We start from the raw sequence: 16,385 nt of genomic DNA, 5'->3' as shown, positions 1-16,385 counted from the left end.
CAAGCAAGCCAGGACTATCTGCTTAAGCGAACGGATTCCTTCGTGTTGAACGTTTTAAGAGAAACGGACTGGTATTGGCGGAATAAAATAAATAATACATAATATGCTCTAAGACAGCGGTTCTCAACCTTTTGACTAACGCGTACCATCTGAACAAAAACTGAAAACCTTTAGTACCACCACTACAAAGTACTACTACCGCCACCACTCTTGAACAAAGCTCAGATCGCATAACTTTACAAGTATTAGACAAATAACTGAATCAGGATGTAGGGTTTTAATTTTTGAATTTAATAGTCAAAAATACTTTGCTTCTTTGCGTACCACCTATTTTTCTCTTGCGTGCCACCGGTTGAGAACCCCTGCTTTTAGTCATATCTTTTTGTAAAAATTAACTCTATCAATTCGGCGAAAATAACTCTCTAAGCAGGTAGATCTAAAAATCAGGAAAAGCATTTACATAGCGGCCTGTGACTATGTGACTACTCCGTGTGTTGAAAATCGGTCTCTTAAATTGCGTCGCACACTACTCATACAGAGAGATTTTATCAGCTTTTCTTTCTGATATCTGGATTATGAAAAGAAAAATAATTTCTCAGCAATTAAAAACTGCTGCGAATTTAAAGTTTGATTGAGTCTGAAATAGTTCTGCGTATGGTGAGTGTGATGGTTAGTGGAAGATGGCTACCATCGCCGCGAAGAGCTCGATTCCGAATGCCGCATAAAATACGGACGCTTTCAATTTTAGTTCTTTTCCAAATGAGGGCACTTAAAATCCACTGATCCGAAAATCTTTTCGAGAGATGGTGATAAGAGAAGAAATGTATTAGATCCTTGAACTTTACTCTCCGAGATGGTTACATGTGTTTCATAGTTTGTGCTTTTTGTCGTAATTGGCAGACTTTGTGTTTTTTGTCAAAATTGAAAAATACACTTAATTAAGGGAACCTGTGAAATATGACACTTACAAAATGGACATGTTTTCCGAGTCGAAACTCTCGTTGGCTGCTATTCACGAGACCATAGGAGTCCATTGTCAGATACGGCAGCTGAACGGCAAGGCATATTAGTCTCGTTCTTTGAGGGTCGGGGAATTCAGGAACATAACTGAGGAGTGCTAGCTAAAATGAAATATCTACTAACGGAGTTTCGACTGTATATGTATTTATAAAGACTCAATTTCTAAAATTAGAAACGATGCAGCCCTACGGAAGGCAAAGAATTATTAACTAACAATTAAAATTAAATAAAACTAAAAATAATAAAGTAAATTAAATTGTTGACAAATAGTTAAACAATTAATTGAAATATTTAATCTAATTTTATTTGGGGCTTTGGCTGGAATTAAAATTCATTTAGAAATTGAGATGTACAGAAAGCTCTGATGGGCTCCGATTAAAGTTAAGCTCTCATCTCTCATATAAATTAATGCACCCAACCTTTTCCCCACTTATGTCGGATAACAAATTTTTCATTCATATCTACAAAAAAAAAATCCGAGTATGTTAAATAATTAAAATGCATAACTGAAGTGAATTATAGAACAGAAAATTAAATAGTTTGTACATTTGCAGTATTTTTACAAACAGCGAAAAGAAGAAAGATTAAAGATTCGCATTAAAGTACCCATTACAGTAAGTTTAAATTACATTCTGTTAATTTGTTAAATGTGTCTTAAAAATGGTACCTTAAACGGCCAAAAGGTGAGAATCTTTAAATGCAATAAAGATTATTCTAGAGTAACTTTAAATGCAATAAAGATGATTTTAGTGTTACTTTAAATGCAATAAAGATGATTCTACTGTTACTTTAAATGCAATAAAGATGATTCTAGTGTTACTTTAAATGCAATAAAGATGATTCTAGTGTTATCTGATTTTGCTAATTATGAGAATTAGATTCTTTCTACAAGTTATCAATAAACTAGGATTCTTTCGAAAATTTTCGTTTGACTGCCAAAGTAATTATAAAAGGAAAAAAAAATCATGAAATGCACACAAACGGCTATGGTACTGATTTAGTTAAATGAAACTACTACTTAAGCGCTCGCCTATTTTTAACATGTCTCTGTTTCTCTCATAACTGCAGTTCGAAATGATTTCGTATAAATTTAGCAATTAAAACATGAAATAATAGAATTAAACCGATACACTTGTATATTTAATTCAAAGAAAGCTGAGTTAAGTCTCAGGACTTCATAACATGCCACAGTTTTTTATAAATCATTTCAATATCTTTCTCTGGTAATTAAATACTTCATTCTTTAAATCAGAAATCGAATATAACGATACGATTTAAAATTATTTTAAAAATTAATAACTCACCTAAGAATTTTAAGTCGTATCACAAATCGCTAAAGCAAAAGGTTTTAAATTTATCCGGATGTTACCTAGGTGGACATGGACATTCTCAATAAACAATAAAAGAATAATAGGGAAAAAATCTTTTTTTTTTTTTTTTTTTTTTTTTTAGCAGCAGGACATTTCGCTAGTTAAACACTGGTCTGGGAAAGATGAATCAAGCTGCTATTTAGCTGTCTTGTTACCTAGGATGTGGCCTTGGGTGCACACCAGAAGGAGTCTGAATTTTACCAGCGAGAAAAGTGAATTTTGATGCATAACACCACAAAGGACGGATCCGAAAGCTCCCACCACTCTTTCCCAACCGTCAAACCTCCTGAAAAGACTTTCGCTTCGAAAGTATTTTAAGTGCCGCTATGGCCCAAAGACACAATACACTTCCAAACATTTATGCCTTCTCCGAGTTTCCAACCCAAGGCTTATGGCAGCCGGCTTCCCTACCACCATGCCAACAGGACGAATTCCTCCCCTCCCCAACGGCGGAATCTAGTCATTCATAGCCATTGGCCACTGCTAAGTCCGAAAGCGGTAATATCTTTACTGTGGAGGTACCTAAGAGATAAGTCACCGTCGCCTCCTATGAAGAGACGGGCAAATTACATTCATGCCTCCTTCGAGATTCGAACCCTGGCCCTTCGGTACGGCAGTCCGAGTCACTAACCACTTTCCGGACTGGGCGGAAAAAATGTGATATATTAAATGGGTCATGAACTGAAGATTATTCTTCTATAGGAAAGCAAGTTCATTAAAGCGTTTTAATTTTTAATAAAAAATTATTTATGTCCGTGGATTTAAAAAAGTAAAAAACCCAAATAAAATGCTATCCCGCTTCAAAATGTTGTACTATACTTCAAAATGTTGCAAAATCTAATAATTTGTTACTGATATTTAGAGTGCATTTTAGCAACTGTATATGAGGTTTGAGGAAGCAGTTGAACAGGATTTCAATGAACACTTCATTCCTTAAATATTTTAATTCAGTTTGTTTAAAATTTAGTTTATGAATACATAGGCAAATTCTTTTGTTATATTATTACGTTTAAAAACTAAAACACGAAACTAATACCGTTTATCTTAATATTGACATGCACCAAATATTAGTTTTAACAACGAAAATATTACAAAACCAAAATTTTGTTTCAATATGGATTTCGATTATGTTATTGGACTACGACAAAGCACGTGATGGCTATCTGCTTATGTGGAGGATGCCTTCATGAAGGTTTTCTTAAAGAAAACTGGCTTGCTATCTACGGGGCATGCATTTCATAAATTACTGCGGATAACGTGAAAATGCTAAGTGTACTGTGATCCTCATGTGATATTATAACTAGCTGCGATAATTTAAAATGCATTTAATTTGGGATATAGCCAGTTTATGAATGTTTGCAACATTATTGTAATCAGTAAAAGATCTTTCTAAACTATTATATTACGTACTTCGAGATAAAACGTACTCCGAGGAAAAAATACATATATGCAGAAATATTAAATGTCGATTTTAGTACTTAATCAAAGATCTTGAAACTTTGGTGCTCCTTTTCTGTTTTTAGGATAGTGTGCTTTTGATGAGCGAAAAAAACACATCCAGCGCTTTGACACGTGCCACTCAGAAGAAATGATCTGCTCTCGCGTTTGTCGCGTTGGTTAACGAGACAGTGGCTATAAATATTCCAAAACGTGACTCATTGGTGCATTTAAGGATGGCAAATAATGGTTTTCATTTATTACCGGTGATGTTCTTTCTCCTTCAAAGGTCATGAATCTTTCATTTAAATATGGTAGCTGCTGTCAAAACACATATTACATTCATTCGGAAAGACAGTTTTCCGAAAATGATTATTGAAAACAAGCATCTATAAAAAAATTGAAAAACTTTAGTACTACCACTACATTTTACCGTGATCTTTTTTCTATTTCTCAATAGAAATATTAAAAAAATATATATTGCCATTTGCACAACCTGTTGGCTATTTGTACATTAAATATGCACGCATAAAAATATTAGATTAAAAATTGGTTACCATTATCAAAATTTAAGTTATTTAATTCTAAAATTTATTATGAAATTTGGGCGTTTCAAGAGAGATCCATGTCTTTGTCTGGTCATATTTCACTTAGCTTTAACCGTAAATGAGGATCCACTTTTAATTTTATTCTGTATATATATATATATATTTTTTTTTCCAAATGTAACATGGAAGAAAATTCTTGCACGAAAAAGGAATAAAAATTTAATAGCTTCTTTAAATTCTTTTTTTTTTTTTTTTTTTTTTTTTTTTCTTTCCAGTTGAGCGAAAAGTTAATATGTGTGATATTTTTGAAATCTTCAGTTAGAGTTCAATCAAAGAAAATTTCTATCAGTTGTTCTTTTTCTTCACGAGATTTTTTAATTTAGTCGCTAAAAATACTTTTTTTACTTACTTTATTTCTTTGCGTACCACCATCTACATTTCATATCAAATATCAATAAACCATTTAATGTGGTACATTCGTCCTTTTTACAATCCCAGTCTAGCTTTATTCTGGAAACTAAACCTGTAAAAGCTTTCAACTCGGTTAGCGAATTGATTATTTGTATTTAAAGCTAGTAAAAATAGTTGCAAAAATAGTCATTTTCTTTCTATAATATTCCCATGGATAATAGCTGGACGTTCTGGGGATTAAGGGACCCAATCGCCAAATCCTGGTGGTGACGAGTCATCATCCATCACATTTTAGTTTGAGCGTCTCTGTAGAAAATCATTTTAGAATATTTTGATGCTGGAGACGTGAAAAATGACCAATGCCCTCGCCGGGACTCGAAATTGGACCTCTCGAATAGGCACCGAGTGTGCCAACCGTTACACCATGAAGGCATGCAGAAAGGAGGGAGAAAATAGCTTATAATTGTATGTAGAGAAAATGAGATAAGGAACATTTCAAACATTTTTGCAAAATTCTTCAAACTCCGAAAGTTTTCAGAGTCTGAAATGTTTGATGGGGTAGAAATCGACTATTTAATCATTTAGTAAATTAGCTACTTCAATCAAAATTTTTAAAAAATGGCGTGGGGAATAAATGAATAAAGAAAAGCATTATCTGAAACAGAGAGGCAATTATTATTCCATTTATTATATTCATTCGATTAAATGTCAGTAGATTACTTTTTATTCTACTCACTAAGGTGTAGCATCTATAGTCGAAACTTTGATGACGAACTACAATAACTAAAACGGTTTTTCAGTTTCGATATTAACAGTTTTATAATCAACGACATTAGCTTTTCTCCCGAAAAGTATAGATAACATGTTTTGGGGTACTTATGAAACTGACACAACAGAAAATGAATTTAAAAATAACTGAGAAAAAAATCGTAGTTTATATTATTCGTTTCCAATATTGCTATTAATCCGAAATTTACTTTGAAATTCCATAATATGAATGCGTATTATTTTGAAATTCCATAACATGACTATATATTGCCTAGGTACTAAGGCTAGTGGTCAAAGACTGCACAATTGATTTTAAGTTGCTCAGAACACCTCACCGGCGTAGCAATTTAAATGTAGGCAGTAATAACGCAAAGCCGAAGAATTACAATCTTAACAGAGATGGCGAAACATAGTAAAGTGGCCTCGAGAAGAACAGTAAAGCTGATTAATTAAAGTTACATCAAAAGCTGGTTAATTAAAGTAATAATAACATTACAAGTTATAAAATAAAACAGCTTTTCATCTAGTCCTCCCCCCCCCGTAAAACAGCACGCAAAGCTGACTTTTTCTAAATAAGAAACAATAAAATTATTTTTTTATTTGTCTAAATACACATTTTAATGATATTTAACCTGAAGTAAAACAGTGAAATTATTCTTTATTTACTTGGGCTCTAAACTTACATTCCATAATCGTATTTCTATTTTTATTGCAATAAAATTAAATCAGAAATTTCATTTTACTCGCATTAAACATTAAATTAATAATTTCCTGAAAAATATGTACAGTACATACCTTTTTATATGCTTAAATTAAAAACATGTAAGTAAATTAACAGTTAGTTTCGTTTTATTTTTATTGCAAGATTATTGAACGAAAGAACGATTCAGATAGTCAAAATTCAAAAGGGAAAATAATTTCACTTATGATAATAACATGTCCTTCGGAAAATCATTATGTTAAGAATCATGTTAAAAATTAATTATCGAATATCTGTAAAATCTCGGTGTACTTTCACAACTATTTAATTTTATGCGATGCGCATTGATCATTTTTAAAACATGAAAGGGAGAAACTGATTGTTAAGCCTGAATGTAAGAAAAAGCTATTAAGTCGTTTTTTTTTTTTTTTTTTTCCTTTTCTCAGCTATAAAACTGGAATAATTTCTGGAACTTTAAATGTGATCTTAAAGAATGATTTGCTTTATAGAAAGAGGGAAATTTGGGATGTGTAATTTTAACCTATAATAGCATGGAAGAATTTCAACTAAGCATTCAAAATGACATCATTGACAGTGTGTTCTTTACGATCATAAAGGAAATGGCATGAGATGAATTTCTTACTTTCTTTTAGTTTCGTTATGCCAACAACATTTGTGAAATATTTGCCAAATTCCAAAATCTTGAAAGAGCTTTATAAATGTGTTTTTAATTGAAAACTAATTTGGGATTGTAGTATTAATTTGGATTGCACGAAGCAGAAACAAAGCAGGAATAGACAACAAAACTTTTGTACAAACAAATAACCGTGAACAAAAACAGAAACAAACCTACCACCTTGCAGAGAAATGTGAAGGTGATAGGTTTATTTCTAATTTATTTATTTCTGTTTTTGTTTGTTACTCATTTGTTTTAGTGAAGATTACAGTATTTCGCATGCATGTGACTTTTTCTGTAATACAAAACTGGGGGGGTAGAGACACCTCACCCTCTTTATCCTCCCTGTTGCGAACGGAGAGGAGGGAGACAATATTTTTTGAATAATTCAGGATATCACCTCGACTCAGACACTTATTCAGTAGGGGGTGTTCTATGAATATTTAGGTGGCCTTGCTGCCGGCATTCGGCAGTTTCGTCTGTTTCTAGTTTCTAATTGTACGTGAAATATATCGAATCTGAATACTGCAGATTATGCAAATTATATTTAACCAATTAGATTATACAAATTATATTATTATGCAAATTATATTTAATAATATGACAGTCAAACATATGATAACTCTAAACTAATTACTTTCTTCGAATTCGAGTTAATTTTTATATTCGGGAAAATATTTTAACAAATCTCAAACAGAATTTTATATTGAATAAAATATTTAGATTTCATTCAGCTTTTTCATTAAATTTCATATTATAAATAATCGTTTGGAAATTAAATAAAAATTTAATTTTCGGGCTAATGAAGCCACCATACTTGAGTTTATTACACATGAACCTGCGTTAATTAGAATATGCATGTGTCAGGCGACAGATTATAAACTGAGGAGGGCAGTCAGAAAACATTTTGTCTTTTTTATGTGGCATATTTTATGAACATCATTTAACTCTGATATCGCTGCTTTTACTCTTGAGTAAAAGCGTATATCTGTAATTTTATCGTCCCCTGTATACCTTAGAAACCGATATTGTGGTCAAAACACTAATTTTCTTTTTCTTACGCGCGATGAAAGTCTTATTTCTTATGTTTTCAAAACTGTTTGAATTTTGTTCTTACGTTAATTTAAATCGAAGTTATGATACTTTATTTGACAGCTTGTCCTCGAAAAGCGTACCAGAAGCACACAAGACGTAAATATTTAAAAGGCCGAAGTGGGTGTGTCAGAGTTGTTTACTTTTATTTTCGGGGCGTCAAACTTTATCTAATTGCATTTTAAAGATCAAAAAGTATTTTTATGATGGCAACAAAACAAAGTTCTAGCATATTTGCAAGCTGCGTGTTATGACTTCATTAAGGCATTTTCGCTCGTGTTTTGATTCTGTGTTTACATTGTTGATAAGCGTTTTATTTATTACAGAGTAATATTCATTAATTTTTATAAGTATAGATAGGTATTGATATAGATTAGGTATAGATATGGTAAATTAGGTATAGATATTGGTTACTACACAGCAAACGAGTATGAAAGGTTTGATGTTAACCGTATCGACAATGCAAAACGACATTCCCTGATTTGGCTTTAAAAAGTAGAGAAAAATTTTTAAATCTGCTAGAAGGCAAAAAAAAAAAAAAAAAAAAAAAAAATGTAAATTCTAAGAAACAAGAGGGCATTAGTTATAAATCAGCGGAATTTTAAGTTTACAAACAAATGATCAAAAGTAGGTAATCGAGTGTTTGAATTCTTTAAATGCATTTATCTCGTTTTTCATTTTTCGTGTTTTAATGCTAATATGAAACACAATATCTCTAAATATTATGATTGAAATCTTATGCAAATTGGTATACATGTTTAAAACACATCATGTAAGGAGACAGATTAATTGATAAATTCATTTTTTATAAAATTATCATGTGTTAAACATGAATTTTAATGAGAAAATATGCTTTTTCTTTGTTATATTACACATTCAAGCTTAAAAAATTCTTAATAACTTCCTAGCTAGAAAATAATACTCTACCTCCCTGAGAATATCGTTATGATGGGTTTGCGTTTTACATAATACGAAAATATATTATACTTTTTTTAACAGAATGTTTCTAATTTATTATAAATATTGCTTTTTTTTTTTTTTCTTGTTTTCTTACTTTACTCCAAAAATACAAAATTAATGGTCATTAAATAACTCAGCTTCTTCATTTTTTTCATCATTAATTACTCATCATTTCATCATCATTTGCCAAAATTAAATGTAATATAAAAGTGTTCGAAGGTATACAGCCCCCTTTTAAACAGTACGTGTGATCAACATGTAATTATTAACTTGAGTTTACTACATGAGGAAGCACCATACATTTAATAGCTGAACCCTCAAGTAACAAAATCAGGTTCCTTTAATATTTAAGAAGAAAAGGGCAAATATATTGCTGCAAAATTAAGATCCCCCCCTTAATTCTAGAACATTCTGGTCTATTTGAAAGAGAAAAGGAAAATATTTTAAACAAAAAACTGCAAAACTTTTATTTATTGCAACAATTTGAGACTATTGACTGGCTAAAGCTATTGAAAATTTCATTTATGCAGAAAAACCTTTGCTTATGTTGGTTGGATTAAGACTACTTGAGTATTTAAAATAATAAAAATCCATTTCAGGCAACGACGTTTAAATTTGCAGAAAGAAATAATAATTAAAAAAAACTGAAAATTTTCAGATTTTATATTACGCCCAAAGGGACTTTTTTTTTTTAACGTTTTGTGTGTTACCTTTATTGATAAAATAGCATGATCTTTGCACTTAAACCATCAAATTCAATTCAACAGCAATATCGCAAAATAATTTTAACGGAGCATATCTTCAGAATTTCCGATACATAGTCTCGCGCGCTAGAAATAAAAATGTCCCCCCCGTACAGTTTTGCCATTGCTCGCTTTGAAATCGTTGAGGTCCTTAACCAAAAACTCATAAATGCTTTACAAAATATGAAATAGGTAATAAAACAAATTCCAAAATCCAATTGTTCAAAATTGGATGGCTCTAGGTACAGTTTTTATCACAGTAACATACATACATTTATGTAGAACCTTCATTATTTAATTTTTTTAAATACAATACAGGGCGATAAAATTTGTTGGCAACAATTTGAAAATAAAAACTCCGTTTATAGTGAAACGCCACAAAATGCCAAAGCGAAATTAATAGCTTTTCTCGTCTAACGCCCTTTGGGCTAAAAAGATATTCCTAAATCATTACATTAGCTATCTCTATCCTTAACTACTTATCTGAAATAACCTCATGTGATTGTACATTTAATTTTGATACCTTACTTACAGTGACTATGAAGTAAAACAAGTCTTTAAAAATTTAAATGCTACAATTATAGCCAATAAATCCAAGGTAAAAAATAATATGAAAAATATTCATGTTCAATTCTATCAAATTCATCTCTATTGCCAATCTACTTTCTTCCAATTCTTTTTGAAAAAAAAAAGTGGCTAATCTTTTTTAAAGGCTTCATTTTCTATCCTTATCATATGATATATCTCATTCATTGGAGTAAAAATATAGTTCTGGTATTTATTAACGACATATTGAAAACCAGAAACTGTACACGCTTAGATTTTCATACTTTTAATTATTACATTAATCCATTAATCTTTTCGACAAAATAAATAAATAATTCAATATATCAACTGGTGAAAAAATAATCAAACGTTACAAATGCTGATTTTGTCAATTTAAAGTATGTTTTTTATTCTGTTTCACTGTTAGGATGCTATGGATGATTTATTTAAAATTTGAGCAATGTACAATTTAAAATTTCAGCAATGAAGTTACATTTCCGATAAATAGTGTCTGTTACGTGACTATTATTACACACGTAATCTTTCAAATATAATATTTTAAATAATTTATGACATATATTTGTTGTTAAAAAACAATTGGTAGAACAACACTTTTATGTTTTTTCCTTGGGTGCATTCTTAAAATCTTAACTGATTATATAGTTTTACTTAATAAAAAACTCGAACGTTACCAGACGTTACCAGATTTTTTAAAACGTGGCAAATTGCCACTTTTGTAGATTGCCTTTCTACGTAACGAAACACTTTTATGTTTTAAATTAAAACAGTGCTTACATAAATAAACATCGGATCAAAAGCAAACTATCGATATTATATGTACAAGATCTATAGCTTATTTTCTTTACATTTAGTGCTACCGTACTAACTTCAGCCGAAATGTTCAACAAAAAATGAGGATACACAAGTAACTCTTTTTCAAATTTAACAGTCTTTAAACTTTCATTTTTCCTTAGATAGGAATGCAAGTTTTTCGTTTATTTTTCAACTACTATTTTTAAATTGATACTCGCCGTTTTCGAAAAAGGGATTAAGAAAATTACGTTCCAGTTTATTACGTCCAAGACAATTGTTTCCTCTCTGTCAATACTTCAAGTAAAATAAGTGTTCATATATCTTCACAATAAGGAAACAAACGAAATAGAGATTATGTTTTGAGCATTTCGTACATCTTCGTAAGCATTTTATTAATGACGAAAAAGATGTTGTGAAAACAAAGTATGATATTTTTTACTAAAAATTTTAAAACCGTAATTTTTTAATTTGAAATAATATTTCTATATGTATATATCTCACTCAATGAGTGCTCAGAATATGGTAAATATACACCAGATGGTCATTCAGCAAAATTTTCGTCTTTGGTAATTTTGTGTTTTACTAAAAATGAAAGAAATGACCGCAATGGTTTTGTAGAACCAATTGGAGAGTTTCAAATAACAGACATTATTATTCAACAAGCCTCAGATTGCTGATAAAAATCCAAAAGCATCTAAATTTATTACTATATCCTGTTGTATTGTTATTACAAGTACCATTTATGGTAACTTAGCTAACTAAAGCAAAAATATAAATAGGACAAAGACTTTTATTTTGAGCAAAGCAAAAATTGTCGTTGAATTTTTGTTTGCTCAGCAGCTTGGCTAAAATAATTGTTGGAACAAATGCTTTAGTAGGTGATTGCAATTTATAAATTCAAAAAGTATATAAACTTATTGATATATATCGCGTAATATAAAAGTTAGGCCACATAGCTTAAATTAAAACGGTGCATAATATTAATTACGCAATATTTCAAATATATATTCAAATATTCTAAGATGGGAATTCAGTTTTAAGGAATATCTCAAAATGTTTTTTTTTAACTCATACTCTAATACACAGACATTGAAAAATAGTTAATTTATTAATAAAAAAGGGACTAAGTGAGGTTAATTTAACATATTTATTTCCCATTTATTTTATCATGGTCTGGGAAGAGGTCTAACATGGTTTGAGAATAATTCTCTTGCATTCGTATTAATTCAGTTAACGCAAAGAATTAATTAACGCAAACAGATCGATGGGAATTTCATTGCCTTTATAAGGAAGTCCAAGCAGAAAAGATTTTTAGCTAAAATATTTGTCTTATGATAAGAAAATTTGAAACATTACATTAAGTGGTTTTCTTACTTGAGATTTTTCTTACACATTTCTCTCACTCTCAGTTATCAATCGTTTGAATAGTTTTTGCAAAAATAATTATCAATCATTGTAAACAAACAGCCACATCCCCCCACACACACAAATATAATTACGAATAGTTAAAGCATTTCCGTCAGCTTTCAGAACATGGTATTCTGGTATGTGATATTTTATATTTGCCTGTTTAATAACAGAATTCCCTTGTTTAGTAAAACTTGCAACATACTTTATTTAGAATATTATTAAATATGGTATGTTTGTACTTCCTTCGTTGAATAACAATTTGCTTTTCAAGAAATTTAAAAGCAAATATTTTTCCTCAAATCACATCATCTTAATAAGATTGGCATTCTTCCGTCTAGTATATGCCACTGATTCTTACTTTAAATGTTTGTTCTTTTATTATTATTATTATATATCATTGTTCTTGTGTGATACTTGATCTGTTTCATATGTTTGGATTGATCTTTCCAATACAGCCATATGTAACAATTTTCCTCCAATTATTTTATCATTATTATTATTACTATTGTTATTTGTTCTTAACACTGCAGATTCAGTACAAAGAATAATGATCTAATTTAGCTCCACACCTAAATCAAAATGTTCATTACTTAAAACCCGAAAACATTCATGAGAAAACATATTTCCATTTATTTTCAGACAATATCCATAAAAAAAGCTTATGCCTAAATGCCCTTCCTATTCCCCCCCCCGTTGATTTATAAATGCAATCACCCATAGAACCCACATGAAAGGGGGAAATCTCCCTTCCCCACCTATACAGAGCCCCAGTTTCATACGTGCACAGATTACGGGGAGATTAAATGAAAAAACTGACGGTTAATGTTGATTGTTCAAAAACAGAAAACGGTGTTTAGGGGATTTAAGATTCGGAATATGTTTTTTCATCGTGTATGGAAACATCGGAGAATTTTACAAAGTGGCATTTAGTAGATTTACTTGCATTGCTCGTGAGGGGGAACCAGAAAATGGGCGAAACTTCAAAAAAATAAAATTTAGTTCACCAACTTTTTTCTCCCTCCCCCCAATATTTTGTTCTTTTAGTACAAGTATAATTTCCTTTACCAGAAAATAACTTCGAATAACGACCAAAAGACTATTCGAAAAATTTGCAAAAAGAAACAAAATTCCATAAATATTCTGAAAAACTCAAAGCACGCAAAAAACTTTAAATCTGTGAGCATTCCTGAAAGCGTTTTCATTTCATATCACAAGATGACTCTTCTTTCCTATCACTTACATTATATTGGAATAATTTCCACCAGTAAAATTTGCTTGGACATCACACTATCTATACATTTATTAATATGCAATGTATATCATTTCCAAGATATTCCTATGGAGACAATTTTTATTCAGATGATCTTTAGAGGAAAAATATCGCTAAGAATTCCCCAAACATGAGATAACACTAAACTGAAAGCGAAAATTTGCAGCAGTTTTTACTAACCAGAGACCTTTTTATTGGCTTGAAACTTTTTTCATTTTCACATTTTGCTTATAAACATTTGCTCAATCTAAACTTCGAAACCGCTTTGTTATTTCGGATCTAAACTTCAGTATTAAAATAAGTCTTCAAATCCCTTTTTAACTCTTGATGGGAACAGAAAAAAAAAAAAAAATAAATAAATAAATTTAAAAACTCCCGTATATAATTGCATGCTGCATAAAACGTTTACACTGTTTTCATATTTACTCATTAAGCATATATCCGTTAAAACTGTTTTTTAAATAAATGAATTAATATCAGTCAAACTCTTAGTATCAGAAACTGGACGAAAATTAAGAGACCTGGAATAAAGTATGAAAATCTGCCGGGACATGCCGTTTCAAACATCACATGTGTCTCGTGGCTAATTCGCTACATCAGCTCATGTTTTAGCATGTTAGTTATTAGTCACATAAGATGTTATAATTATTACAAAGTCAATGATACATTTTACTTTATACTTCTTCATTCTAAATTACGGAGTTAAAAAGGAATTGCAGTTCTACTGAAAATAACTAAATAACATGTATCGCATTTATTTAAAGGAGTGCGATATACAATGAGAATAACTTTTATTCTAACACGGCAACTGAAAAATTTTGCTCAAGATTTTCTCTCTAATAGTTTGGTTCCAAAGCAAATTAACAAACCACAACATATACACATATATATATTTGTAATACAATTTTAAAAAAATCCTTCAAATGTATTGCATACGATTACAAATGTCACAGGTGCATCAATTTTTGGTTTTTTTCTTCTCCCATGCTACAGAACAAATCGGAGAATTATGGATTCTCAGGAGAGCCGATTTCGAATGTTGCGACTCATTTTAAAAATCGCGATAATGCATAGTGGCTGAGGAATGAGAACAAATAATAAAACAATTCTTCAATCCTTTATAAGAATTTCGATCTTTTCAATAACCTATTATATAGTTAAAAATCATCTACTTCTGGCCTTATCATAGATACCTCATATATATAGCTCTACATATATTTTTAAACGCAAATTTTCGTATTCGAAAATAAAACGTAAAATACCGTATAGTAAGAGCTTCAGTTCAAAAGTTTTCTGAAAATATGATGTAAAGCATAAACATTTAAAACATCGAGCATCTCTGGCAAAGTGTCTTATTTCAAAACTTTCGAATTAATATTTTTTGACTGGCAGGCATCAAAATAAGGCTTACCTGTAGTAGTCTTCTTTACAATAGATGTGTCCGTCCCTCCAGAAACATGTCAATTCTGTGTCCAGCTGCGCTTTGCAGCGATGGCATGTCAAACACGACACGTGCCACTGACGATCGACCGCCTGGAGATAGTAACGGTCCGATATTTGACCACCACAGCCGGCACAATTGCTGGGTGGTGGGGGTGGGTCGTACTCTCCCGGGGAAATGACGGGCATAGTCCCCGGTCTGTTGTCCGTAGGGTGACTGCTTACCATGTGCGGGTCATGAGATTCCGGAGACAGACCCTTGCACTCGCGATGAGGGGTTTTCTGGTAGGGTACCAGGTTGGCCGTTGGTTTGAGAACGATGACACAGTATTTCAAAAATAAAACACGATCAGTGTTACGAGAGATTCATAAACTGAATATTACTACTCGGCATGCTTACAAAATTATTTTTTCACGATATTTGGGTGCAACTCTAACAAGTTTACATTCAGTGTGTCACAACTCTCGTGAGCATCCTGAGGCCAGCGGCATTCACCTTCTTGTCTCAATTTTAAAGCAAATGGCTTTTTGTCTTAAGACATCATTCTTTTCACGAAGGTAAAACACAGGCTTATTCTGGAAAATCTTATATTCGATTTCAGATCAGCTTTATCCCACCTTTCGAATCGGCCAAAATACAACAGAGTCACTGCAGTTTCTGTATGCGAACAGAAAGGTCTCTTAAATAAATTAAGCACAAGCGAGATTTTTCGCTGAATTATAAATAAGGAACGTATGGACAGAGCTTACTACGACATACACTGCAAATTATAGTTCAATAAGCCTGCTGTCAACACACGTGAAATTTGTTAAAGCCTTGAGTGCTGCTCACGATAGTCAACATACACTTGAAATGACGTTCTCCGTTTGCTCCCACACGAGCCTCTGAGAGAAGCGGCTATCACGCTGTTGGGCATCGATCTGGGACTCCGCCTGTTTTTACTCTCCTCCAATAGAGTGGAGAGGTGTTCCTAGAGGAGGCGGATGCCACTGACGCAACCTCGAGGCTAAGAGCGGCAGGTTGTTGTGTTTTCTTACGCTTAGTATGCTTTTTTTTTTTTTTTTTCCCTTTTTTAGTCCTAAACGATATCTTTTTATTCATCTCACGCCCAAGCAGAACAAAGAAAATAGAGTCAGTACAACATATAGGGACTTACTCACGTTTATGCGGTTTCACAATG

At 31.5% G+C, this 16,385-nt stretch overlaps 1 protein-coding gene across 1 annotated transcript in view; it reads right to left on the bottom strand.

Annotated features, from left to right (window-relative positions):
- Positions 1-16,093, bottom strand: part of LOC118195733 (LIM/homeobox protein Lhx9-like) — an 88,393-nt gene extending 72,300 nt beyond the window's left edge. Inside the window, exon 1 of the mRNA XM_035367056.2 lies at positions 15,176-16,093. Within this exon, the coding sequence (XP_035222947.1) occupies positions 15,176-15,432 (257 nt within the window). The 5' untranslated portion in view covers positions 15,433-16,093. The remainder of the gene's footprint in view (positions 1-15,175) is intronic.
- Between the last annotated feature and the right edge of the window lie 292 nt (positions 16,094-16,385).

This window comes from Stegodyphus dumicola, chromosome 9 (genome assembly GCF_044657685.1).
Source record: "Stegodyphus dumicola isolate Sdum_Otavi_A_Nest chromosome 9, ASM4465768v1".
Classification (NCBI taxonomy): Eukaryota; Metazoa; Arthropoda; class Arachnida; order Araneae; family Eresidae; genus Stegodyphus; species Stegodyphus dumicola.
This window is presented reverse-complemented; position numbering and strand designations above follow the sequence as displayed.